Source organism: Peromyscus leucopus, chromosome 5, assembly GCF_004664715.2.
Source record: "Peromyscus leucopus breed LL Stock chromosome 5, UCI_PerLeu_2.1, whole genome shotgun sequence".
Classification (NCBI taxonomy): Eukaryota; Metazoa; Chordata; class Mammalia; order Rodentia; family Cricetidae; genus Peromyscus; species Peromyscus leucopus.
The window spans coordinates 13,688,254-13,715,275 of NC_051067.1; the positions used below are offsets into that span (position 1 = coordinate 13,688,254).

At 47.8% G+C, this 27,022-nt stretch overlaps 2 protein-coding genes across 3 annotated transcripts; one reads left to right on the plus strand and one right to left on the minus strand.

Annotated features, from left to right (window-relative positions):
• Positions 1 to 644: 644 nt before the first annotated feature.
• LOC114689493 lies at positions 645 to 18,316 on the minus strand. 2 transcript variants are annotated; one of them, XM_037205733.1, is made up of 8 exons: positions 18,134 to 18,316; positions 13,895 to 13,949; positions 10,083 to 10,354; positions 7,570 to 9,112; positions 6,759 to 7,204; positions 5,846 to 6,285; positions 4,057 to 4,108; positions 645 to 2,732 (listed from the first exon to the last, which is right to left on the minus strand). In XM_037205733.1, the coding sequence occupies exon 8, from the start codon at positions 2,580 to 2,582 to the stop codon at positions 1,656 to 1,658; it is 927 nt and encodes a 308-aa protein (XP_037061628.1). In that variant the 5' UTR covers positions 2,583 to 2,732; positions 4,057 to 4,108; positions 5,846 to 6,285; positions 6,759 to 7,204; positions 7,570 to 9,112; positions 10,083 to 10,354; positions 13,895 to 13,949; positions 18,134 to 18,316; the 3' UTR covers positions 645 to 1,655. The 2 variants fall into 2 exon arrangements, with proteins under 2 accessions (XP_037061628.1, XP_037061629.1); XM_037205734.1 differs by lacking the exon at positions 5,846 to 6,285.
• Positions 12,602 to 25,942, plus strand: LOC114689492 (F-box/WD repeat-containing protein 12-like). Its single transcript, XM_028863816.2, has 10 exons — positions 12,602 to 13,083; positions 16,115 to 16,152; positions 18,451 to 18,611; positions 18,983 to 19,101; positions 20,437 to 20,646; positions 22,190 to 22,348; positions 23,674 to 23,884; positions 24,292 to 24,470; positions 24,552 to 24,679; positions 25,483 to 25,942. The coding sequence occupies exons 1-10, from the start codon at positions 12,994 to 12,996 to the stop codon at positions 25,589 to 25,591; spliced, it is 1,404 nt and encodes a 467-aa protein (XP_028719649.1). The 5' UTR covers positions 12,602 to 12,993; the 3' UTR covers positions 25,592 to 25,942.
• Positions 25,943 to 27,022: the final 1,080 nt, after the last annotated feature.

Sequence of the window (27,022 nt, forward strand, 5' to 3'; positions counted from 1 at the left end):
CATTTGTTTATCTCTGTGAAGCTGTGTTACTTTGCCTGTCTAAAACACCTGATGGTCTAATGAAGAGCTGAACGGCCAATAGTGAGGCAGGAGAGAGAATAAATAGGACTGGCAGGCAGAAAGGATAAATAGAAGGAGAAATCTGGGAGGAGAAAGAAGTAGCCAGAGAAGGAGGAGGACTCCAGGGGCCAGCCACCCAGCTACATAGCAAACTATGGAATACAAGTAAGATTTACAGAAATAAGAGAATGGGAAAAGCCCAGAGGCAAAGGATGGATAGGATAATTTAAGCTAAAGAAATCTGGCAAGAATGAGTTGGCTGTTTGAAACCTGGAGCTTATGCAGGAACACTTGGCTCAGTCTGGGAGGAAGGGACTGGACCTGCCTGGACTGAGTCTACCAGGTTGATTGCAGTCCTCGGGGGAGGATTTGCCCTGGAGGAGGTGGGAATGGGGGGTGAGCTGGGGGTAAGGGGAGGGTGTGGGAGGGGGAGAATAGGGGAACCCGTGGCTGATATGTAGAACTGAATGGTATTGTAAAATAAAATAAAATAAAAGGAGAGAAAAAAGGAGGAAAAAAAAAGGAAAGAAATCTGGCAAGAAACAAGCCAAGATAAGGCCGGGCATTCATAATTAAGAATAAACCTCTATGTGTGATTTATTTGGGAGCTAGGTGGTGGGCCCCTCAAAAGAGTAAAATAGTAAAAACAAACAACGATCTATAGCTATACAGGAAGATCTTGTATGGTCTCAGTCATATAGACAGCCTAGAGGTCACCAACCTATAAACTATATGTGATGTCTCCCCTTATGTTGGGTTCTATTGACTGAGAAACAAAGCTAAAGATAAAGCCCAGGGAGGGAGAGTCTGGGATAAACATAATAGTCTAGGGGATTCAGGTGTGTCCCAGCCCTACAGATAGCAGAGCTCGCCAGGCTGTTAACTGCATCCACTCCAGCCTTCCGGGTGGAAAACAGGTATCCATCTCCTCCATTGAGGAGACAATCCTGTGTGTTTGACATTCCTGGTTTCTCTAGTGCTTATCTGTGAGCATGAGGACTGCATGTCCTTCTATATCTCCCCATTTCTAAGCTTTAAGGAAAAAAATAATAGCTGTAATAGAGGCCATGGTTGAATGCATTGCCTTTCTGGCTAGTCTAATTACATGGGCAGGCACAAGAGAATTTTAAGAACAGCTAACAGAGGACCAAGGAAAGGGGAAAACCATCTAAATTATGATGGTCATTAAAGGGTCATGAGGGATTTTGTCTATCTCTTTATGCTAATCATTAATTCAACCAACAATAGTATGGGGAAAATATGACACATTAAAGCAACACATTCCAGGAAATTCTTGACACCCAAGATTATGCTGGAGCAACAAATATCTATAGTAGATCTATTCTGTGAAACTGTGGTCCTCAGTTCACCATCTCTTGATTCATGTCTGCTAATATGTTTGCTATAATAGCAGTAGTATTACTGATCATACAGGTTACCTCTGAGCCCTCTCTTTGTATTCTAGTAACCATTCCTGGGATAGGGAATAAAAAAGTCCTCATAGCTGCAACCATTACAGAACCCAATAGATGCAAAGAATCATCACAATGTCAGGGAGAACACTCTTCATTCTATTGATCAATTGCAAAGATTTACTAAGAGGGTCTAATATGGCCTGTCCCACATAAACCTTTATAACCCACAGCAAGGGCAGTCAAAGACGCATTTTCACACACAAAATGTGAAAAACCAGGGGTGCTGCTTGAAGTGCAAGGCAAGGCTTTGGCCCTAAAACTGGGGCCCTCCTTGATGAGTTCATGTATGTTACATCTTGCTGGGTCCTTCTTTAAGGGCATCCCTGAGGGCGTAGTCTCCAACATCTGACTCAACTTGCAGCTTTTGTAGTAGAGGATGGAGGGCTGGGCAGGCTGGGGGAGTTCAGGCTTGTCCTTAGACTGGCGATGACTGTTTGCTGGGAAGCGTCCCTGCAGCTGCGTCAGTTCCTGGGATGGGAGGAACCTGAAGGGGGGGGCTTGTACTCTCACCTTCTTCATCCTGTATTCACTCTGTGACTCCTCATGGTGCTGGAGGAACTGACAATGCTCAGGAGGGATGGAGGCCGACCTGATAGCTTCAGCGGGTGGGATGTCCCTGGGCAAGTTGTGAGTGGGCCGGCTAATGGCTGCTTGATGACTTTGGACATTAGAGCCAATGGTGTCTTTCCACTCCAGATCCTGCTGCCAGGGATGGTTTTCAGTCAGGAGGGATGCCAACACCTTCATCCCAGTGTTAAAACATGCTGTTCCACTGGCCCTACTTGTGGATGCAGAAAGTGCTTGGTTTGATGTAGAGCTTGGGAGGCTGTTGAGTGTCTGGACCTCTGTCACACCCACCACGTTTGGTGTCACAAGTTGGTGGGGCAATGGCTGGGCCTGAGAAATCTGTGGAGGTCCTTGAGCAGGAGGTAGAGCTGGGAAAGGATCAACTGTATCACTGAACCTCACGGTTTTATGTCTTGCAGAGTAAGGCCTCTTGGAGACCCAGGCAGTAGCCACCACTGACTCAGAGAGCACAGAGGACATGCCCCAGAAAATCTGGCTAAATTTCCTCTGTATAAGATCCTCCAAGACCTTGAGGTAAGACAGCAGCTGAGAGAGGGGAACTGATCCCGTTTCTCATTAGAGTTTCAAGAGAAGCATGGCATAGAGTCCAGGAAAGGTTGCTTGATGGGGCTGCAGAAGACAGGAGGCAAAAGCATCAGCTCCAAGCAGAGGGTCAAGAGGCCCACCAGTCGGTATAAATATGGCACCTGTATCCACTACCTACATATCCCACCTCTGTCCCTTGTAGCTGTGATATATTGCAATCCAACTCAACATGGTGTCTACTCTATGAATAGCCCCAGACCCTAATGACACACCCTGAGTCTTGGTATAAATAATCTCAAGAGAGGCAGATCCTTACATTTTCCCAGGTTGTGGTGCATTCTGGGTGGTCTCCACATTCTTTCTGCCGTCCTACAACCTGGAAATAACCATCTCACAGGTATGGTGATATTTTATTTGTACTAAAATGTGATTTGTATGTTAATAAATAAAGTTGCCCGGGGGTCAGAGCTAATAGCAAGCCTTAGCAGAAGCTGGGTGGTGGTGGTGCACGCCTTTAATAATACCAGCTCTTGGGAGGCAGAGCTAAGTGGATCTCTGTGTGTTCAAGGATACAGCCAGCATGGAGACACACACCTTTAACCTCAATACCAACCATAGAAGACCTGGAGGTCTGTACAGACAGGCAGTGGTTGGAGGTCATGTGGTTGGGTTTACAACCAATGAGAAGGCAGAACAGAAACACTATAAAAAGACAGACACACAGGAAGTAGCACTCTTTCAGAGAGGTAGGCAACAGCAACAGTGAGGGGTATGGTTTTTAGCTCTTAGCTATTGCTCTGACCTCTTGGCTTTCGTCTCTGCATTGGCTCTGTGTTTCTTATTTAATAAGACGGTTGGTTACATCTACACACAGGAGATGATTTTTTTAAATATTTAAAAATTTTAAAAGATTTTTAAAAATCTCTCTTGAAGACCACCCATGCGAGGACTCTGATGCCAACCGCCAGTGTGCAAGCACACGGGACACTGAAAATGAGCAGGTGGCATGGAGGGACCAGATCTCTCCATTTACACTCTCCTCGCTCCTCCCTCAACCCCTGTCATCCCCATCCAACACCGTGAGGGACACTGGACCAGTCATCTGAAAGAGGGGTGGGCCAGAGAGAACTGCAGGTACCTGTTGTCAGGTGGACCTGGGAGTCCCCCATACACAGGCACAGCATCACTCCACTGCCTTGAACTGCACCCCCATGGGCAGCACCCACCCCAGGCCAAGCACAGCTTCCTTCTATCCAGGACCTGGGGAGTTTCCCTGATTCTGATTTCCTTCCCAGCAGCCTCCTCTTCTTTCTTGGTGTTCCACATCCTGTATCCTCAAAAACATGGCTCTCATCACTGAGGGGCAGGGCAGATGGAATTGCCTCTCTAGAGGAAAGCAGAAACCTACCTTTTACAGAAGCATTTTTCTTCCTGGTCTTGCTCTGCCTCCTCCTCCTCACCTGACAGTGAGAAAGGACAAAAATCAGCTGGGCCCATTCTTCCTCTAATTGACAAGCTGCCTGCCCTCTGTGGTCATGGATAACGTGAAATCCACATTTCCCAGGAAGCTTTGTCTCATCCACCCTTGACTCAGTTGTACTGTGCATGAACACATTTATGTTTCATCTTTTGGAAAACACAAAAGGGGCTGTCTATGATCGACCTGGCTTGATGGGACACCCTCAAAATAAGAGAGAAACAAATGGAGAGGTGCAGTCTCTCCTCGGGGGTTCTTGTGCTCTGGCGTCCAGGGGGCTTGGAGTTGTTCCGGGTAGCAAAGGGACCTTTGGGATAGGAAGCTGTTTGCCTGCAGCTCTGTTTTCTCCCTTCCCAAGCTCATAATTTTGGTGGGAGCTCTTACCAAGTTCACGGCCTCATCAGGAGTTTTGCGGACTTGCTGACCCCTTGTCCCGAGGCCTCCTGCCCTTAGCTGCAATTACCATTGTGTCAAGTATTCTTTCAGGGAGTCTCAGCTGCCTGAGGCTCTTAGGTTATCAATCCTTCAGTCTATACCACTTACATGGATGTCCTCAGTCAGTGTTCCTCAGACAGGATCCCACCCAAGGCTGAGCTCTGCTGCTGCCTCTGGGCTGTCATGTAAGATCTGCTTCCCCAGACCAGAGGTCTGACCTGAGTCTTCTACCCACCACACCTCAACTCACTTGCATTTGTCCATTTGGGTCAGATGAAAGACACTGAGCAAATGAGCCTTTCACACAACATGGGGGCCCACCGTGCCAACAGAACTGATGGCAGAAAGGATGGCCTGTCAGGAGCTCTGGAGTTGAGATCTGAACTCCAAAACACAGTCAGAGGCCACACAGAATTATGGCGAGGGCCAAAAGACCTGGCTCCTAAGTTCCGTGATGCCACCCTAGAAAGCCCGTGCTTTCCCCAGGAGCAAACTGCGCACCACTCCTAAGGTGGTCCAGAGTGTGCTCCTGTGAGAGACAGACACTTGTGGGCTACATGAGGAGGATGTATGTAAGAGCTCCAGTGCTGGTCTCCACTCCCACTGTCAGGGAAAGGACGTGCAAGTGGCCATGGGAGAGTGTGCTGGGCTGGTGGGTCCGCTGCTTTCCTCTCTTTTCTTAGGGAGGAGTTCAAAGTCACCAACCCAGGGTCCCAGGCAGTGCAGACGTCATTGTGGTACAACAAAAGTTCTCAAGCCTAGTGGGAAGTATCTCTGTGCATACCAGAGACTAGCCCTCTCTCAGAGACCACCATCCACGCTGAAGCTCTAGGCCATCTGGCCTGTTCCCTGTAGGGCAATAGAACCTATCTTTCTCTTTTCTCAGGCTCTGGTTTCATTGAAGGGAACAGGGCCAAAGACCTGACTCCAGCCCACTCTGACCCCCTGAGCAAGCTGCTCGGTGTCTCTGCCTCTGTTTCCCCTGTGCAACTCACCTGGCAGTTAGAATTGTACAGTGGGATGTATACATCCCAAGAGAGCATGGCTTCCATTCCATACTGATGAAAGAGCATATGGCCATTCATTGTAATATTGTCTGGTCCTCCACAAAGGTCTTGGGACAGAGGGTCAGAGTGTGGACCTGCTGCCTGGCTCAATAGGTCCTCTTTCACTCTTCAGCAAGGCCAGCCATTATACTTTCCCCTGAGGGTTGTGAGAGGCTGGCCTCAACAACCTCTTTACACTTGGGCCAGTATTAAGTCAAGACCAGGCTTCACCAACTCACCTTCTACCACAGGCCGGCACTTAGTGGATTCAATGTCATCTTCAGCGGTGAGAGTCCCATAGAGTAGACCCCTGCATTTAGCATGGGTGGCCTGCTAACTCAAGGAGCCACTCTCTACCTGAGGGTACCCAGTCCACACTGCAGACACCTCATTCCTCAGGGCTCCACACAGCACCACTGGCCACAGTCCCAGTCCCACGGCCATCAGTTTCCCTGTAGGCCTGATCCCAAAGATGGCATTGGACACGAAGTAGACCAGTGACTGCTGGCCTCGTTGAGGGCTGCTGTGTCCAAGGCCTGGCAGGGCCTGCTTATCTTTCCAAAGCATCATCTCAGTGGTCCAGTCCAAGTGAAAGTCCAGGAATCCCTTGGGTTGGTAGGAAACATGAGAAGAGCTTGTGGAAGCATGGGGCAGGAGGAGAAGACACTGCCACAGGGGCCTGGACAAAGGGGGGCCGAGAAGACAAAGACACAGATGGCAGCAGCTATCCGAGGCTGGCCCAGAGCAAGAGGCATGGTCTCCACCTGTTCATGGGGCTTCTTTTCTCCTTTCCATCCACATCCTGCCTCTCCCTCTCCTGCCCATGATAGGATCAGATTTCCAAGGCTGCCTCCTACGAGTGCTCCCCGATGCCAGGCACTGCTTTCCTCACGGCTGCCTATGCCCTGCCCCTTCCAACTCTCCTCTTGGGGGGGGGCTTTTGCCCTGCTCTTGCTTGTCCATGGCCTCTGCACCACCCAACACACTCATCCCTTTCCCTCTCCTCAGAAACTAGAATTTCCTCGGGACAGACTGTCCGCCTCCCCACCCACTTCATTCTCTCTCTTTCCTCCCCCTACTTCCCTTTCCCTCTCCTCTCCCCATCCCTTCCTCTACCCCTCCTCCTCTGATGCCCTCCCTGTTTGGACTTACATGATGTTTGTATTTCTGTCAGATGCTGGTCAGTGAGAAGGCTGTTGAGCCTGAAGGGATCAAGCTGGTGAAAAACCTGAGCCTTGTAATGTCTCAGTTCTGTTTCCAGAGGTGACTGTTGGGCTCTGTGGGTGCCCAGTCCCAGAGGCACTTCAGGACCCAGGGGTGGGTGATGCTTCATCCGGTGGACACCATGTGAACCGTCTCTCGATGGCTCCAGCACATAGCCCTGGGGCCACTGTGAGCTGAAACAGCCGGAACTGTCGGTTCAGGCCCAGCAGCTGGAGGAGTGATACAGGGGGTTGTCCGTAATTCCTGTTGGTATCTAATGGGTGTGTAGGCAGACAGCTCCCCGGAGTTCTGTCCTGATCCTTCCAGTGGCTCTCAGTCCACACCAGGTCGATCACAGACCCACGGTTCAAGAACCATAGGACTGGACATGCTCCCTTGGAAGAAAATACATGGAAAGGACTCTGTTGGTGACTGGCACAGACAGGACTTAACACAAGCTGCTCTGCTGTGCCACAGTGCTCCACCTGACTCCTCCCTCTGCCAATCCCTCCTCCCTCCCTCTCAACCCTAGTCACACCCTCCGCTGTCCACCTCTGGTTCAACTTTCCCAGATTCTACATCAAAAAGAACAGGGGGAGGCACCTTCTAAGGTGAAAGACATCATCATTCATATCCTATGATGGGTACAATCTGCAAAGAGCCGTAAAAAGCAAATATAAAATAAGAGGTATCATGGTGTTCCTGCCTATTTGGCTTCCTATGGACTCCACTGCCCTCGCCTTTCATTGTAGCCTCTTACCTTGCGGATGTAGTTCTTCTCTACTGTATGATGTTCTAAGCACAGGAACCCATCTCCTCAAACCCTCTCCACCTGTGGCAGCTGGACTCAGGGGCTGTGGCACAACCTGGGGCTGGTCCCTGGTGAGACTTGGCCCAGGATGCTTCTTGGGAAGACAAATCAATGTCACTTTCATCAGCCCCTGTGGTTCTTCATATCCTAGGGTGATGCCAGGGAGGATGGATCATCCAGTAGGTTGTCACAGGATGTCATGCCAGTATTAATCTCCCCCAGACTGTTGTTTGTGATGTTGGTACCATGGTATTATCCTGCAGGTCTGGATCACAACGTTCTCTTCTCCAGGCAGCTTCTGCAGAGTTACTCCCTTCCTTTCTCATTGTCCTCCTACAATGAGCTCTTTCCAGATGAGAGGAAAGTAAGAAAAGCAGTTTCGGGTCCCCTCTTCCCCAGGGAAAGAGGTGAAGAGGGCCTGCAGGGGTCACTTCCAAACAGGGCTGCACTGACTTCAATGCTGGTGACAAGTGTCTCAATGGCTCAGACAATGTTGCAATATACTGTATGGTGCTTCACCTCACTAAACTTGCTGTTCCTTGCCGATGTCACAGTTTCCTGGAGGTTGTATCCCATGGTGCACAAGGCTTCCACAATGCTAGTGATTGGGATTCTGGGGGCTGTTTCTATGGAGGCTAGTGGTAAACCTTCTTCACAATAATATAGCCACAGATTCCCCTTGAGGTGGCCTATAGTCATCCTGTACTTGAGCAAGTATGCAAGGAGATGTTGCATGCTTTTAGACAGGTTTTGTGGAATCTGGGAGTGTATGGCCATGATCAGGCTGTGCAGATCTGAAGGGGTTGATGCTTTATGTGGTATGCAACTGATGACCATATTATAAATCACTATGCCAAGGCACCACATGTCAATGGGAAGTCCCTTGTAGTCTCTACCCTCCAGTCAGTGTCTTGTGAGCTAAAAAGGAAAGATGGTCATTGGCCTCCTTTGGCTTTTGCTGAAGTCAATGGCAACTTCTGTAGCCAACCCAAAGTCACTGTTTGGCATTTCCTGTCCCACCCACTATGATATTCTCCAGTTTTATTTCTAGGCAGTCAGTGTGTCTTTCATGAACATAATTAATGCTGGCACCATCTGGTGGAAAATGAGGTGTGCCTCCTCTTCCTCCGTATAGCCAATGCCTCTGTGATACTCTCCGGATCCTTCCTGATGCAAATTCCATGATCAAATAAGGCTCTGCTGGTGTGTCAGTTAAGAAGAGTTAAATGATATTTGGATGTTTTGGAGATTCCATGAGGTCCACCTCAGTGGTGATACTGGAGGCCTTGTTGATGCCCCTGTGCAAGATCGTCACAGCTTCCTGCATGTCTGTGTGGATGCAGCAGACATGCTTTCTGCAAATGTGCCACAGACAAAGATCATTGAGATCCTGTCATTATCTTAGAGGGTTTCCTTATCAGAGGGGCTGGCCTTGAGCTCCTCCTCCACTGCCGACATGCTAACTTGTGGAGAATGACATCACTGTCCAATGCTAGATAAAACAAACAAGCAAACAAACAAATAAAGCAGATCCAGGAGAGGAGCTCATGGCTATAAATTTCTATATCATAAAAACCAAAGTTATCTTGAACAACCAAATGATGCATTTCAAGGTTATGGAAAAGTAAGAACAAACCAAACCCCAGAGCACAGTCAACAAAAAAGAATAAAGGTCAGAGCTAGAATTAATAAAGATGATCAAAGTTCATTACATGCATGTATGGAAATGTCACAATAAAACCCCTTATCTTGTACAGTTAATATATACTAACGCAAGTTTTAGAATAAAAAAGAAAGCAAAGTAAAAAGATGACAAGCCTAAATAGTTTATGTGGTGGTTTGAATGAGAAAAATGCCCATAGGCTCATACATTCAGCATTCAGCCTCTAGTTGGTGGAACTATTTGGGAAGGACTAACTAAGTAAGAGATGTCTCACTCAGGCTCTGAGGTTTCAAAGTCCAATCTTTCTCTCTACTGTGTGGTTGTGTTTCAAGATATAAGCTCTCGGCTACTACTCTAGTGCCATGCCTGCCTGCCTGCTGCCTGCCTGCTGCCATGCTCCCTGCCATGACAGTCATGGACTCTCAGCCTCTCAAACTGTAAGCTCCAAACAAACTCTTCTATAAGCTGCATGGTGTTTTGTTACAGCAACAGAAAAGTAACTAAGACAGTTTAAAATAAAAGTGCAATAATTAATAAAGAAAAGTGAATATATAAGCATAATTCAAGCCCAAAAGCAAAACCAATAAGTAGATAAAAATTTTAAAAAACCAAAACTGGCCAGGCAAGGTGGTGCATATCTTTTATCCCAGCACTCCAGAAACAGGACAAATGGATTGCTGGGAGTTCCAGGCCAGCCTGGTCTACATAGTGAGTTTCAGGCTAGCGAGGAACTAAAGTCTCAAAAACAACAAGACAAATCAAAAAGACCATGTCAAAATCAATTAACTGGCAAACTTACTAAGTCGAGGTCCAACTGATCAGGAAAGGCCAAGTTTACCAGAACCAACATCCAAGTCCAACTTCTCTCCACCCAGACAACAGCTTCTCTGAGGTATAACACAAAACTCCGCTGGAACCAGGGCCTCGCCTGAGCAGGCATCTACAAGTACTCACGATGGCTCCTTGTGAGGTCACAGAAGGATAGACCAAACATGGCAAGGGATAACCCACACGCCTTTCTTCTTTCTGACCCCAGGTACCAGTCATTTTCTTGTGGCTGTTTGCATCACCCTGACCAAAAAAAAAAAAAAAAAAAAAAAAAAAAAAAAATGACACAGGGAGGGAAGAGTTTACTTGGCTCAGGCTTTCAGAGGGCAGGGACAGTATGGCGGTGGGACACAGCTGGTTACATTGTATCGGCAGTCTCCCAGGCCTCCCAGAAACCCAGTATTCCCAGCGAGGCCCCACATTCAAAGATTTCCCAGCTTTCCAAAATAGTGCCACCTACTGGGGACCAATGGTACAAACACACGAGATAGTAAAGGACATTTACCGTCACACCAGAAAAAAGACCCTTCTCACTTTATTCATGAAAGCAGTAACCACCCAGCTAAGAATAGACTCTGGAAGCTTTGTGCTTCCCTGGATTAAACATATTGGCATTTACTAGTTAGGGGGTGAATGTAGGAAGCTTCAATGGACTTATGACTTGGGCCCCAAAATTTTATAATAATTTGACTTTTAAAGATATCATCTCTTCACTCTAGGTATGCAATTCCTTTGCATTTAAACTCAGGTCAATGGGTTTAAAGAACGGTAGCCCCTCACCGACACTGCAAGGATCCATGTGCACACATCTGGAGGTTCCAGGTCCCTTCACAGCAGGTCCATGTGTGGGGCTGGGAGAGAGGCCACGTCTCTGTCACCCAGGTTTAGAAGCTCCACAGTGAAGGTGCAAGTGGCCTGTGCTGGGAAGGTGACCAGGTGCCTGGAGGCTCCTTAGGCATAGTCTAGGGCAACCATCAGCTTAGCTTCTGCTCCATACTCTTCTCGGCCACCCCTTCAGCCCAGCCTTAGATCACCTTATGCTTGCCTAGCATGAGCTTTAAGCGTTCATTACAGTTCCTGAGGAATCTGATTTTTTTCCATGTTCAAGCATCCTGGTTATAGAGCACTAAAATGATCCACACGAGACAGTTTTTGACAACCATGCTGATTAAGCCAGTTAACGGTCTTAAGTCCTTTCTATTGTTGGCAAGACCAAGAATGGGCTTGGCCTCTGAAAAGTCTCTTGGTGTCCAAACTCAGGGGTACAGAGTTTTTAAGGGCAAAACCCACAAAGACATAATTTACACCAAAGTTAGAGAGGGTCAGAGTAACCTTGAAATGCTCATTATTGGCAAAGCATAGTAATTATTTCAGACAGAGCATATCAATTTTTTTTACTTATATATTTTTAAATTATTTTAGTTTGCTTATTATTTTGGTTAATACATCTGGACCATGGTCAAGGCCATGGAAATCTCAAATGTGTTGCTAAGGCAGATGTGCCAGTTGAGGGTGGCGGGGAATAGAGGATTGAGAGTTGTCTAAGCAAACACAAAATGGAGTCAAAATAAGATGATGTTAGTGTAGTCATTTCAGCACCACAACAATTGAGAAAAAAAAAAAAAAACACTACCACAGTTTAAAGCCAAATTTGAAACAAGCTTTAATTAACTACTAGCCAGGTGGATGAGCTCTGGCCAGGACCATACCCAGGTTCCCGGGAAATAGCCCAGAATCACAGTTTGCAGTGGCTTAAGAAGAAAAACTCATGATTCATTGCATTTCCCATCAGGTCCAATCAGGGGCAAGCACACATCCTGACCATTTTCTGCCTGTGAACCTCCCGCCCACATGTGATCAAGCATATCCAGTGCGTATGGCTCAAACAAACTTGTTTAGGAGAGTGGAAACGTGTGTCTTGTTATCTCCCATAAACAATAGCTTCCAGCATTTCAGAACTATCTGTCCTTGGGTAAGGGGCTTGCAGATCAGAGGCATTTTTGTTGCATTGATCCCTTAGGCATAGTAATTAAAACTTAAAATGTAACTTTGGCTCTCACACTCTCTGGGAGAAATGTCTTCACCTGCACATCAGCAGCAGTAATAGTTGTCACTAGCCAAGAATGGGAGTATGGACTTGTTGCTTCCCTGGCAGAAGTCCAACACCTCTAGCTTGTCCCTCTGCTCCTATAGGAGTAGAGAAGAGTTCATTGCAGACACATAGTACTCAATACTTTCACTCTTTTAAGGTAAAATTTATTTGTTTGTGGGTGGTGTGTGTGTGTGTGTGTGTGTGTGTGCGCGCGCGCATGCTTTTTTGAGACAGGGTTTTTGTTTTTGTTTTTTGAGACAGGTTTTCTTGGCTGTCCTGGCACTAGCTCTGTAGACCAGGCTGGCTTTGAACTTACAGAGATCAGTCAGGTTCTGCCTCCCAAGTGCTGGGATTAAATGCATGTGCCAACACCGCCCGGTTTGTGCATGGTTTTAACAGCAGCGTTAAGTTGCGGTAAATAAGTAGAGGAAGCAATTGATTACAATAGAAGATGCATGCTTCCTACTCTGTCCTACCAAACAGCCTGTTGCTGGAAAAGACTAAACGTATATGTGCTGGCATGGTTGGTAATAAATACAATGCAGAATTACACACACATGGAGGTGACTGAAGCCAGGACCCGGCGAGGATAAAAGCTGATTGTAGTGGGAGAGGCAGAGAAAACAAGGTCAAGATTAGAAGTATCCGAATGTCAAGAGTTCCTGGGCTAGAGCAGGCTCGGGGAAAGGCGAGCCCGGAGAGGAAGTAACCGGCACAGATTCCGCATGTGGGCGGGCTTATCCAACGGCGGCGGAAGCGAGCCAGCGGGGGCTAGGGCGCGGCGAGCAGGATGGCGCCACAGCTTGGCCCCCACGAGCTGATGCACGTCTTCTCCTTCCTGGAGGCCCGCGACCTGCTGCGCGCGGCGCAGGTGAACAAGGTGAGGTCCGGATGGAGTCGCCCCATCACCGCGCTCCGCGGGCCGGGGCTGCCGGGGCTGCCGGGGCATTCCCTCCACGGATTGGCTTTGCCGTGGGCTCCCGAGTCCTGTGGCCTCAGGTGGCGTTGTGGCGTTGCCTTAGCACTTACCATGTGCCTTCTTGGCCGCGCCCTGCCCTGCTTGTCATCTGGCCGTGTGCTGCTTCTCATGAACTCAGTACAAAGCGACTAAATCACTATTAGTGCAAGGTACTTGTTTTTCCCTGCCAGATTCATTACTGAACTGTGGCAGAAAAGATGCTAAAATCTTTCTTCAGTGTCTGTCCCAAGTGCCCAGTGCATGCCTTGAATTTTAGTCTCTTCATTAAGTAAACCAGTATTGAGAAGCTTAGACACATCCTTGCTTGAACAAAGCTCTTAGACTTGCAGTTTCAAACCTGTTCAGTTTTCAAACTTTTACCCTCAGAAAGATACCAACACTAGTCATTCCAGTCTTGTCAATTCTGCCCAAACCTTCAAACTGCAAGTGTGCTCCACTCCTCAGACTTCATCAAAGGACCCAGAGATGACATGTGGCAGTGTCAGACCTCAAATGTGTAGATAGGTATCACCTAACTTTGATTTTGATTTTATAGTTCTGGGGAATGCACCTAGGGCCCTGAGCTAGCTGAGGAACCTCCCTGTCTGCCACCGTTGGTTTTTGACAGTATCCCTAGCCTCTTCCTCTCTTTGCTACACTGTAATACTTCTTAGGACCTGCATCTTTTTCCTCTCTTAGCTGTTGCCAAAATTCTGTGAGCCTGAGAACTTACCTCCCATGCCACAGTTTGTAAATGTGTCGTCTTCTACACTCTGTCCCGCCACACCCTGGAGAGAAAACAGAGGCCATGACTGTCCACCTACATACAGCAGCTGCTGACATCTTGGCTTATCAATTGTGGTGGCTAAAGTTTAAATTACTGTGCGTAGGAGATCTATAGACAAAAATGCCCCAGCCTGTGAGCCCCACTTGCACAAGGACAGAGAACTTCCTGCAATGATGGGGGCTGTTGTTCACACAAGATAACAAGTCATGTGTCTTCACTTCAGGAAACAAGGCTGGTTGCCCCAACTGTACAGGATGTGCTTGATCACACATAAGTCAGAGGTACATAGGCAGGAAGTATGTCAGGATGCATGTTTGACCCATTTAGATAAAGGCAGGAAGTGTGTAGCCTTGTGGATTTTGCCTTTTTAATCCCCTGCCTAATGTAATCTGGTGCCATTCTCTGGGAATTCCAGGTATGGCCTGGCCAGTGTCCATCGTTCTGGCCTGTAATTGATAACGCTTGCTTCAAATTTGGCTCAAAAATTGTGGCAGTGATCTTATTCTTGCCCAGTGGGATTAACACAATCATACAATGAATAAGCAAATGATCTCTTCCTCTGAGCATGGGTTAATTTAACACATCACACACGAGGAAGCCACTTTAACCCTTTTTTTAAAGGCATTTTTAAAACGTCTTATCTCCCATTTTTAGCCCACATCTCATCTAACTTGCAGTCTCAGGTGCCACTGAAAACGATGCAGGCAGGGTGTACTGTAGACGCCAACGCCTGCTGAGGACCTGGCCGTCTGTGAAATACCTGGGTAGCTTTGGTTTCCTATATGGAGCTGATGTGGCCTCAATGAAAAGGTGCCCAATTGCCAGTACAAGGTACAAGGTCTCTGGTGGGGAAGGAAAAACAGGGATCCTCACCTCTCCCAGGCACTTCTCAGCCCAGAGAGCACCTCATAGTTCCAAGTCTCTGAGGATAATTTTAAGTATATCTAGTTAATACTGAGTTTCACTCCCATGTTTACACATCCAGAAACTGAGTATCACCCAGTGACTTTCTAAGGTGATGATGGAGTCACGTGCAGGGCTTGAGTTGAGACTCCAGCTGTTTTGCATAGTAGGCTGGCACAGTTTAGAGACAGTTTGAAAGAGAAGTTCCTTCTTCCCTTTGTATTGTCAATTTTTCCTGGTTACGATCTACCCATAAGTTAAATGAGGTCAGTAATCTCTATGACTCCAACAGAAGGATCCTTAAAGATGGCTAGTATTTATTCTATAGAGCATACCACACATTACATCTTCTATTTGGGAACTGAGATCCCAGTTGGCTTTGAATGGGAAGATGCTTAGATCTTTGCTTGCTTGGTTTGATTTTGCAAAATTACAACATCATTACTGGATAAAAAGACTTCTCTTTCTTTCTTTTTCTTTTCTTTCTTTTTTTTTTTTTTTTTTTTGAGTTAGAGTCTTGTAGTTCAGGCTGACCTTGAACTAGCTATGCAGGGGAGGATGACCTTAAACCTCCCAGGTTGCTCTGATTACAGTCTTTCAACAGCACACTCAGGCATCCTAGGCGTCCTGCGGATGCCTCTGCAGAGAGAATAGTGGGGCTTGCGTAGACCTGCCCTGGGGACTGTTGCCGGTGGACCATCTTGGCAACTCTAAGACATCCCCATCGCTGCAGCCCCACAGAAGCTGTCTGAAATCATTGCCAGTCTTCGCAGCAAGCAGGGAGGGCTTAATTATACACAGCCGTCTGGACCTCGCTACTCCCCTTTTGAAAATACTCAAGTAGCTTATCAGTATTTTTGCACAGAGATTTTTTGGGAGTGGTAGAAGCCACCCAGCCAGCTCCTTTTCCCGATTCTTCCCCAACCAAAACCTCGTGCTCTAACTGAGGCAAATTACTAAACTATCCTTTTCATATTTATGAATCATGTGCATATCCGGTGTTTCCCTACATTGCTTTAGAACAACTATCCACTCTTTGATTTGTCATTGTGTCTCTGAGCCCCTGGGCCCTGACTCATCAATCCCGTTGAGTCTCTTCGTTTTCATCATTTGGTGGTTCTTAATTATCTGTTGTTTTTAATGCACCAGGTTGAGCTGTGTTGAATGCAGAAACAGGGCTGATTTTGTTCTTTGTGGTTTGGCAAGCTAGGTGCTTAATAGCATTGACTGACCAGATGCTTTCTTTTCCTGTACTTATTCTAGGTCTGGAATGAGGTTTCAATGACCAAGGAACTGTGGAGGTGAGTGAAGAGCCAAGTGTGGTCCTGTAAAGGAGAGACATTCACTGGAAATGGTTTCCGAGTGCTGTAATCACTTCTGTCTCTATTGAGGACAGAGAAAGGATTATATCCCTAGTCCTTATACATGAGGAGACCCCTCTAAGACCATGATTGTCAGGACTGCCAGACTCAACCAGCTGGACTCATTCCCTGCAGTTTCTGTCAGTATAATCAAATTACTTTAAATAAATAAATGATCCATTTTATAGCCAGGATGGCCCTTTGCTTACTCTGTAGCCTAGGCTAGCCTTGAGCTTGTAATCTTCCTGCCTAGCTCTCCTGAGTGCTGGAATTGCAAGCATGTGCCACCGTGCCCAATCCAGATTATTTTAAGGGTACAACAGCAGAAGAATGTAAGAGTGTATAAAACAGAAGTATTTACAACATTGAATTTGCTAAGTCCCTCTAATTTATTCCTCCTTTGGAACCTGTTATCTTCTATTTTATACTAAGATAAAACTAACAGCAGCAGGAGGGGAGAAGGGGAGGAGACCGGCCACTGAATGTAAGGCCCACACCTTGATGGGCAGGTAGGAGTTACATTTTTCACCCTAATGAGAACAACTGTTCAAATGTGAAGCTTCCTCAGAATTGGGAGGGAGGCTTTGCTTTTATGTAGGATAACTGTGACACCCTGGGATTCTTGGTTATGTCATGGCTTGTAGTCAGATGTCTGGTGTCCTGGCCTGCTGGTGGTCGGGACAAATCTCTCCCACTTGCATCTCCCAAGTAAACACACAGAGGCTTATATTAATTATAACTGTATGGCCATGGCTCAAGCTTTTTGCTAGCTAGCTCTTATATCTTAAATTGGCACACAGCTATTAATCTATGTATCACCACATGTTCCATGGCTTTACCTGCGTCCCATCATTACATGTTGCTCCTTGGGTGGCTCGATGGTGTCTCTCTCCGCCTTCTTCCTGTCTCTCTCTTTGAATTTCCCACCTGCTTCTAAGCTGCCTTGCCATAGGCCAAATGGCTTTATTTGTCAACCAATCAGAGCAACACATATTCGCAGTGTACAGAAAGACATTCCCTCATCAAGGGCTATCTTAGCATATTCCATTTTCAGCATCACAGAACACTGTTCCTTCTGTTGCTTTTTATCAGCATTATAACAAATATTGACTAGAAATATAATCTCAGTCAGTTTTGAAGCAGACTTTCATTAGAATCCATTCTTTTATCTACTCTTTGAAGAACTGAGTTTTTAGTAATGGTAGGTAATTTAGGGAAAGGTAGAATTTGCGAAGTATGTGACTCAAAGAAATTGTCTGAATGGATGAACTGCCTGGTGCAGCTGCTGATGTATCAAAATCCAAGTTATAACTTTAAGACGGCCACTAAAAAGTAACTAAAAATATAGTGGAAGAAATAACAAAGAAATTGAAACAGTGTATTTGACCACACTTAACAGAAAATATGACAGAAATACAATAGTGTGGGGAGAAAGGCATAAGACAAGAAAGTATTAAAATGACAAAAATATGATTGCACAACCTAACGAAAAGACAAAGATCGACGGAACTGTCAAAGAAAAATAGTCCAACTTAATGCTGTGTACATGAGATACACTTGTTTTCTTTGTTTTTGTTCCAAGATTTGGAGATCAAATCCAGTACTGGGTGCATGCTTGGCAGGCACTCTACAACTGACCTACGTCCCCATCTCTGAGACATACTCTGGATTCACAGACAGGGATAGGTTGACAGTAAGAAGATATACATGCAAACAGCATGAAAAAGCTCAGTGACTGGGGACGTCAGCCAGAGCAGACTGAGATCAGACATGTAAGGAAGTATGTTCTAGGATGACACAGGGGGGCCCTGGGAGAAGGGGTGGCCCCGGGTGTGCCCCTGGCAACAAGCACAAAACACAGGAAGGACAGACAGAACCGAAAGAGCAGATGGACAGTTGACACAAACAGTTGGAGACTTACCAAGTGGGCTCCTGGATCCCAGTTGTTTAGCCTCTGTGTCCCCACGTGTAGGATGGTGGTGAGTGCCTTCCCCAGAGGGCTGCCATGAAGGGCAGCTTGTCACATAAGAAGTGGAGCATGGTTGGCATGTGACCACTCACTTATCATTAGCCCTGCCCCCATTCGACAGAGGAGAAAATTGAGGGCTAGTTAGGGACTGTGAGTTATCCAGGGTTTCAGGTAAGGCCAAAAAGAGGTAAGGCCAGAATTCAAAGCTCCATCTCCTGGCTTCAGAAACCAGCCTGCTGCACCAGCCTACGCTTGCATCTGTGTTTCAGGCAGCTGTGTCTGAGACGCTGGGCCTCCTGCAACGCCTTCCCCATGGTCGTGGGCACACAGACATGGAGGCAGTACTATTTCTGCCGGTCAGAGCTGGAGTTCCGTGTGGAATCTGGGCGGCCACAGGACTTCATCAGCAAAGCTGTCTCTGGGCACACAGGTATGAGATGGAGAGGGTTGTCGCTATGTCCACTCAGGGATCTTGGCATCTCAGCTAACGGCTTGGCAAGTGCCCCTCGATGAATGCGGGTCTTCCCGGGTGCTCTGTCATCTGTGCTATGGCATGGGAGGAAGGAATGAGTTGTTATCACCTTTTCAGAGTAGACTGAAAACCTGAAATAGGACAAGCCAGGCCTCCAGTTGTAACTGGGTTCTGCTCTCGGGAATGTTCACCCACCAGCTGCATGGGTATGAGCTACCCCCCATCTCTTTCATGTACCCTAAGCAAGCACGCATTGTGTTCCTGATACTGGAGAAGAGGAACAGTTGTGTATCAGATCTGAGTCTATCTATGTGTGTGCTCTCCTCCAGGAAAGATAGATCAGCTGGCCTACGTCACACCCCACGAGTACCGCTTTGATGAAAGGGCAAAGTCCGTGGTTTGCACAGTGTCTTCCGACTGTACCGTGCGTGCCTGGGACCTGCATGAGGTGAGCTGCTCCCTGGGGAGGGAAGGGTCCCTAGTGTGTCCTTGGTTTGATTGTCTTTTTTTTTTTTTTTTTTTTTTTTTTTTTGGTTTTCCGAGACAGGGTTTCTCTGTGTAGCTTTGCGCCTTTCCTGGAACTCACTTGGTAGCCCAGGCTGGCCTCGAACTCACAGAGATCCATCTGGCTCTGCCTCCCGAGTGCTGGGATTAAAGGCGTGCGCCGCCACCGCCCGGCGGCGGCGGTTTGATTATCTTAATGCAGAGTAGGAGCCCCATTTTGCTGATGAGAAATCTGAGCTCTGCCATCAGCTGTCACCAATAGCGTACTGATAACCTTTGAAACTTGAGTGTGACCTATCTCACATGACACGTGCTTGGCTTCCTCTTGGAACCAGACTTTGCCAGTGATGGTGGGGGCTGTGCCTGGGATGACAGCTGGTTTGCCATTCCTCACATTTACTGCCAGCCACTTAGTCAGGAGCCTCCACGCTGGGGCTCATGCTGCCCAACCAGACTGTTTTGCAAGATGACAGCTTTTGGTCATCCCCTTGTGTGCACACCAACTGGACAGCTGGCCTAGAATTGTTAGTGCTTATGCAGATGTAAAAACTGAAGGCTTTTTTTTTTTTTTGAGACAGGATCTCACTCTGTAGCCCAGGCTTACAGGCTGCTCCTTCTGATACACACACACACACACACACACACACACACACACACACACACACACTCTCTCTCTCTCTCTCTCTCTCTCTCTCTCTCTCTAATGGATAAGTAAATAATTTAAAAAGAAGTTGAGGTTGGACTTTCCATAGTTTGGGCTTTCCAAAAGAAAACAGAGCACCTTGCTGTATGGGCCAGCAGTGTTTTCTTTAAACAACTAGACCATAAATAATTTACCCTTCTTAGACCGGAATGTCTGTCATAACTACTTAACTCTGCTGCTGAGACACAAAAGGAGCCATAGGCAATGTGTAAACAAGTAAGAGTAGCATACTCCAGTAATACATTATTTTATTAAATATTCTGCTTTTAAACCAAATACAAAAATACTCAATGGCCCGTGTGGCTGCAGGTGGCCATGGTGTACCAGACCTTGAATTAGTGCTCCATTGTTTCCAGTATGGGACACCCCAGACTGCCAGCGGCCCTTCCTGCAATCTGGCCAGGCTTCCCAACCTTCATACTGTTCATGAGCAGATCTTCAGCTGTAGTTTCTTCGCACGTGGAGCTTGGTAGAGTAGGCCTGGGTGAACCTATGCTGACTGATGGAAATAATATGTATCTATGAAAGAGACGGTGCCCCTGTGTCGGTCAGTTATGTGAATTTCGTTGTTGCCAGGGCGCAGAGATCTGGTCCAGCCCTGTACAGCCTGCTCCTCTGACGAGTTTGGTGGCCTATCCTCTGCTGCAGCTGGTGGTCACAGTGGACACACAGGGCCTGATCATCGGGTGGAAAGCGGAGACTGGCTCTCTGTGGGCCTCATTCTGCCTTCCAACCTTCTGTTCTTCCATGGAGGCCTGCGGCCACTCAGAGGGCCCCTTCCTGATGGTGAGTGACCTGGCTCTCAGGAGCCCTACAGGGCCTAACCACCTCTTGGGCTAAGCCACTATGGTGGGAGGAGTCTGGATCCCTCTTCAGAGCAGATCCTGCCTCTCTGGCTCCTCCTTGTCCGCCATGTGGAATACAGGCCCTCTGTCCTTCAGACTTGTGTGTGGCATCAACCTCTGTGGTGATGGGACCTGCTGTGTGGAGTTCTCGTGGTTTGCAGCACGTGGCCTTACTTTCCTGTGTGCTGAGGTCTTTCTTCTACCTGTGCTTTTTCTGCATTCCTTCATCCTTTCCAGATGTTTATGTTCTTCATTCCTTCATCCTTTCCAGATGTTTATGTTCTTCATTCCTTCATCCTTTCCAGATGTTTATGAGGAACTTGGCTCCCGTTCGTCAAGGGTGGGGCTGCCTTTCACCGTGTACTTTAGTGCCTACACTGAGCTTCCTCACACTCCTAGTTCTCAGCTTAACAGTGTCTGCCCTTCCTGTTGCCTCTACAGCTGCTTTTGAGGGCTCTCACCCTGGGGTTGCAGCGGGATAAATCCAGGCTCCCTGACTGGGGTTTCCTCTCTGCTCCCAGGACCCCAGGGCAGCACCGTTTTAAACAGGCTTCCTAAACAGGCTTCCTCAAACCACACTTCCTGGATAATGCCCGCTGCGTCACACCCTGACCCGATGGGAGGCTTTGCCAGGATTGACTTATCCACTGGGGAGATCACGCAGTCACCCAAACCTGCAGCTGGGTCTGAGGGCTGTGGACTTGTCTTGAGAATAAGATAGGTAGTACTTGTCACCAGATGAGGCCTGGCTTACTTTTTGATGAGGCTTTGGCGACACACACACACACACACACACACACACACACACACACACACACACAGAGCCATGGGTGGAGCTGATTGCCCTTCTGGTACCAGCTGTTCTTCTTCCTCCATATTCTCAGCTTATGTCACTGCCTTTGTGAGTTTGGAATTGTGTCTTCCTATTCTGACTCTTGCCCTTCACCAGGTCACATGCAGGTGGCCCAGTCTGGGCAGGTACCTTACCCAGGAGGCTTAAAATATTTATTTTTCTACATGTGAGGTGGGAATGTGCTCAGAACTAGTTTCCAGAGTTTGCTGGTCATTTTAATTTTGTGAAACATTTTAAATATGCTTACCCTTTGACCTAATAGCTCTAATTTTAGGCATCCCCGGATGTGTGCCCGCATGTGTGTATAGGGTCTAGGCAGGAGCACTCTGTGCAGCAGTGATTCCAGTGACATTGGCACCCCTGGCAGATCTTCCCAAATTAGTGAACATTTTCTTTTGACTTTTCAAATTGCCATCAGTGTGAGAGGAAACATTTTAAATGTAAAACACATAGGCAAGCTGCCTCTGTCATTGCCTGGAAGAGCAGGGGAGGGTCGCATGCCAAGCTCATGCAGGAGACTCGGGCTCTGCTCTGCTCTGCTGTGGCCTGTGCCCACCCTTGAGGGGGTGCAGCTCCTTCAGAAGATGGTGGTACCCCCTGTGTCCCCATTGTTAGTTGCTCTCTGTTCCAGGTAGCCTGTGCTGAAGGGAACCTCTATACTCTGACAGTGCCTCAGCTGCAAGTGGTCTCCAAAGTGGCCACTTTTCCTCATACCTCTGTGAGCCTCACGTGCTCACCTGACCAACAGTGGGTGTTTGCGTTTGCACAAGGATCAGACTTAGGTCCAAAGGTCAGTGCCTGGGGAACCCTGTCCCTGGTAAACCTACTGCAGTGGGAGGTGGTTGTGGAATATTATTTTAAGATGTGTTACATTTGTTTATGCTGTAGAACATTTGTTTAATGATGCAAAGATGTGTTGCCTTCTTTTATGCTGAATTTGTTTAACTCTGTGAAACTGTGTTACTTTACCTGTCTAAAACACCTGGTTAGTTTAATAAAGAGCTGAATGGCCAATAGCAAAGTAGGAGAAAGGATTGGCAGAGCTAGCAGGCAGAGAGAATAAATCGGAGGAGAAATCTGGGAAGAAAGGAGATTGAGGAGTGAGAAAGGAAGGGTCAGTCACCCAGCCACACAGCCAGACATGGAATAAGAAGGGAAGAAAATAAATACAGAAATAGAGAAAGGCAAAAGCCTAGAGGCAAAAGGTAAATGGGATAGTTTAAGTGAAGAAAAGCTGGCAAGAAACAAGCCAAGCTAAGGCCGGGCATTCATAAGTAAGAATAAGCCTCATGTGATTTATTTTGGGAGCTGGCTGGTGGGCCCCCAAAAGAGTAAAAACAACAAGAAGAAGTGGGTAGAGAGCCTGGACCCCGAGACTGCAAGACATAGGTTCTCAGGCCATCACTACAGGGACAAGCCCTGCAGCCAGACAGGAGTATACCTCTCTCTTACTGGAAGCTCAGCCCTCCCAGTCTCTGCTCTTCCCTATCTGCTCTGCTATCCTCTGGATGGGCCAGTTCTCTGCTGGGGAGGGCAGAGTCAGTTCTGAACAAGTTTGGACATCTCCACCAGCATGCTCCTAAAGAGCTGTCTGGTGTTGCTGAGGATGGTGTGACGACAATGGTGAGCAGTGAGGCCCAGTACAGGAGAAGAGAGCATACGATGTGTGTGTGGAGGGGGGTGGGAGGGCCAGTTTGCTCTGCCTCCAGCGCTGTGGCCAGGAGGAATGCCCTGCAAGTCACAAAGTCCTGACTATGACCTGAGCCATAGGCACAGAGATGCCCAGTCATTTGCCAGAGGTGCGACCCTTACTGAATGCCAGGACCTAAACGGAAAGTCAGACCCCAGAAATAAGAGCTAGCGGGGCACCGCACGAGATCCGGTAGCCAGGGAAGAAGTCATTAGAGAATAGCAGTTGGGTACAGAGGATGCCCAGAAAGGGGCCATAGTAATGACTGGACCACCCTGTAAGGCCCAATATAGAGGATGTGGGGATGTGGGCAGCCAGCTGTCGAAGACAGTCCTGCCAGAGGCTGGAGTCAGCTTGGGGCTGGAGGGTTTTGGGAGCCCCTGGGTCCCTCGCCACTCTGTGATCACACAGGGGTGTTTCCCCAGGTGTTCTATACTCAGTCCTTGCTCTACCCATCCGAAGACGGGCTTCCTGTCTCCACCAGCCTCCCTGTCAGGCTGAGTTCCAGAGCCTGCTGGGCTCCTGAGGAGGCAGCCAGGCTGATGGTGATGCACAGAGATGTCAGAGGCACGCATCTGGTTATCACTACCTTCGATTTAAAGGCCAGCAAGTCCAGGGACAGAGTGAACACCCTGGGTAAGGTCCCTGTGCTGGCCACAGCCTGAAGTTTGGCGCTTCAGGACAGGCTTCTCACAGTTCCTCTACGTTTTCCCTTCCCCGTCAGGGAAATAGAAGCAAAGTGTCCTAGAAGCTTTACTGTGTGACTTCACATACTGAGTGGTGGAGTACTTCTGACATGTTGGTCCCAGTGTGGTCCTGGGCTGCAGATGTAAATCCCATGCCCATGGTCCCCTCCCATGTGGGTGGCAGCACCCCAGCCTTTTGCTGCTGCTGAACTGGAATTTGAGGTCTGAATAACTCACTCAGGAGCAGGAGCAGAGCTCTCCTAACTGCAAAGCCATGCACTTGTCCCTGCACTGCATCATTGGGTGGGCCACATATCCATGCCTGAAAAGCAACCAGTGTATTTTTATTCTCCCAAGAACAACAACAGCTGGCTAGCTTCCCCCTGCCGAACACTATGACTCCTCACCTCATGCAGGGCCATGGCTCCCAAGTGATCCTGCTGGCCTCCAGGTCAGAGCTGGTGCTATTCACCATCCATGGCCTGCAGCTGATGGCCTTCCAGGACCACCAGAGGCCCATCACGTCGATGTGGGTGGTGAGTGGAACATCTCCTGCCCGCGGCATGCTTTCCACACTTGAGAATCCACAGCCCTACCTCATTTGACTTCATTTCAAGGATCCGACCCGTGTCATCACCTCTTCCTTGGACCTGTCCCTGCGTGTCTATGTGTGGAATAAGAAGAATACATGTCCTGTCCTCAAGAGCTGCTATCAGTTGCCTGGGGGATCTCACAGATGGGCCAGGTAATTGGCTGTTCTCCTGCCCTGTGTCTGGAAAGTGGTAAAGCAATTGGTTTTCTTTCTTCTGGAATAAGTCTTGTCATGGTGCCCAGGCTGGCCTTGAACTTCCAGCATCAGGTGGTCCTCCCACCTCATTATCTTGAATAGCTGAAAACAGATGTGCATATCACATCTGCTCAAAGGAACGATTCTAAAGGAAATGTTGGAGAGAGTACGAGAGAGTCCAGCCTTATTAGCTGGACCTCAGGATGAGCCACTGTGAACATCCTGTTTCTTTTTCTGGTAGCAAACAAAAAGCCTCAAACCAGATTTTCAGCTCTCACTGTGCACTGGTACATTGTCTCCTATATTGTACGAAACCGTTGGTATTACCCTCACTTTACAAATGAAACAGCTGAAAGATTTAGAGGTTTTGTGCATAGTCTACAGAGAACATGTGTCCAAACCAGGATTAGACCTTGCAAAGGCCTTGTGAAAAACAGTCGGTCCTGGGAGCTCTTATGGGCACACCGCCTTTGACCACCGATGGGTTCATTGTAAATTCTGGTGTAGGCCATTCCCCCTGATGTTTCTCACCACACTAGAACCATTGTGATGCAGGCGGCACCACCAGGAGGGTCCTGACACAGTCTTCCCACTAAAGGATGTGATAGCATTTCCCTTCCATGCCCAGAGGAAACGGGTGGCAGTGGGCTGGATAGGGTTGCAGAGATGAGGCTGGGTTCCGTCCTCAGGTAAAAGCTTTTCTACTTAAACATTTGCCTTTATCCCAAGGCTAACGCCTGGCATATCCTTCTTCTTTGCAGCGGATTTACCCACGTGAAAAGTGACAGCATGAGCATCGCTGGGGTTGAAGCCAGAAGCAATGGAACTAGTATTCTGAGGTCATATTGCTACAAAGTCCAGCTTGGCTAGACTCCGCCAGTTGAATTGCTCTTGCTTTGTTTGTGAGCATGCAAACACCTTACCAAAGATGTTGTCAACTTGGGGAGACGAACTGGAAGGATGACTACTGTCTGATCACAGTGAGCCAGTGGAGTATTTTCTGTTGTCTTGTTTGTCTTGCTCAGAAAAACAAAGGAGAATGAGTAGCCATCGTCAACCAGTCCTCCAGATGCTAAGGAACGTGCCTAAGGCTTCTCAGATGGCTGGTCACAGACGGCGTAGACTGTGACAGAGCTAGAGAACCTGCTTACTTACAGTGTCAGGATTGCAACAGAGTTGTTCTTGTTATCCAGAATGTCATTAAAATATTTTTTATCTGCCTGTGCTGTGTTACAGACTATAGACACACATTCATACATAGACTTTGCTGTCATTGAATGAATTCTGTGAGACCATCTCAAAAACTCAAGGGTACCAACAAGATAGAACAAAGATGAGAGCTTTAGAGTTGGTCAGCATGGGAGCCCTGGCTGGGTTAGTTAGTGAATTACAAGTAGTATGTGCTGATAGCCACCCACCAAAACCAAGAATGGAACTTGGTGGAAGTCAATAGAGCATCTCACTTTTCAAGGGAAGGCTGGAAAACTATGATAGAGCAAAGTAGAAAGGCAGCAGGAGATAGCCAGGCCTTCTCAGTTCTGGCTCTCTGTACCCTTAGCATTTCCCTCAGGCTCTGTCCTCTGCAACCACTGAACAGGACCAGCCGCCTCCGTGGAAATCACTTCCCAGCTGCTCCTGAGGGAGAATCAGAGTGGTGTGTGTGTGCACATATGTATGTCCATGCTTTTGTGATACACTGTCTTTGGGTCACAGGTCCACACATAGAAAGGAAGAGCCTGCTTCCTTCAGCTGCAGGAGGCACTTCCAACTAAGACTCACACAATGAGGATTTTTCTATCTTGAATTTTTCCTTATGTTTGAAGAATAAAGACAGGAATTTCAGATTGCTTTGCCTAATATCGGAATGCACCCTGTTTATTACATTAAATCTTTAGCAACAATGTCTAGATACCAGAGATGACCATGGTCAATGTAGGACATAGATGATGATAATGCCATAAGGGTGCCTGCTTTTCCATGCTGAGCCCGCCCTGCCCTTCGCTGGCCCTGACCCTCACTGGACACTGCAGCAAGAGAACCTGCTTACTTACAGTGTCAGGACTGCACTTTCCTTCCCCTGCACTTGGGAGAGATGGCCCCATGCCTCACCATGGCCAGGGGAGAGCTGACCCTCATGGCGTGGGCATGGGGAGCTAGCTCTCCCCTTGCCTGAGGGGGCAGCCCCAGTGGCCTGGACTGACCAGCTCAACTACCACCCAGGCCCACAGCTGACTAACATCTACCCTATCTAGGGCCTGCTGGAGCCCGTGAAGGGACTGGTCCTGTGGAATAATAACCACA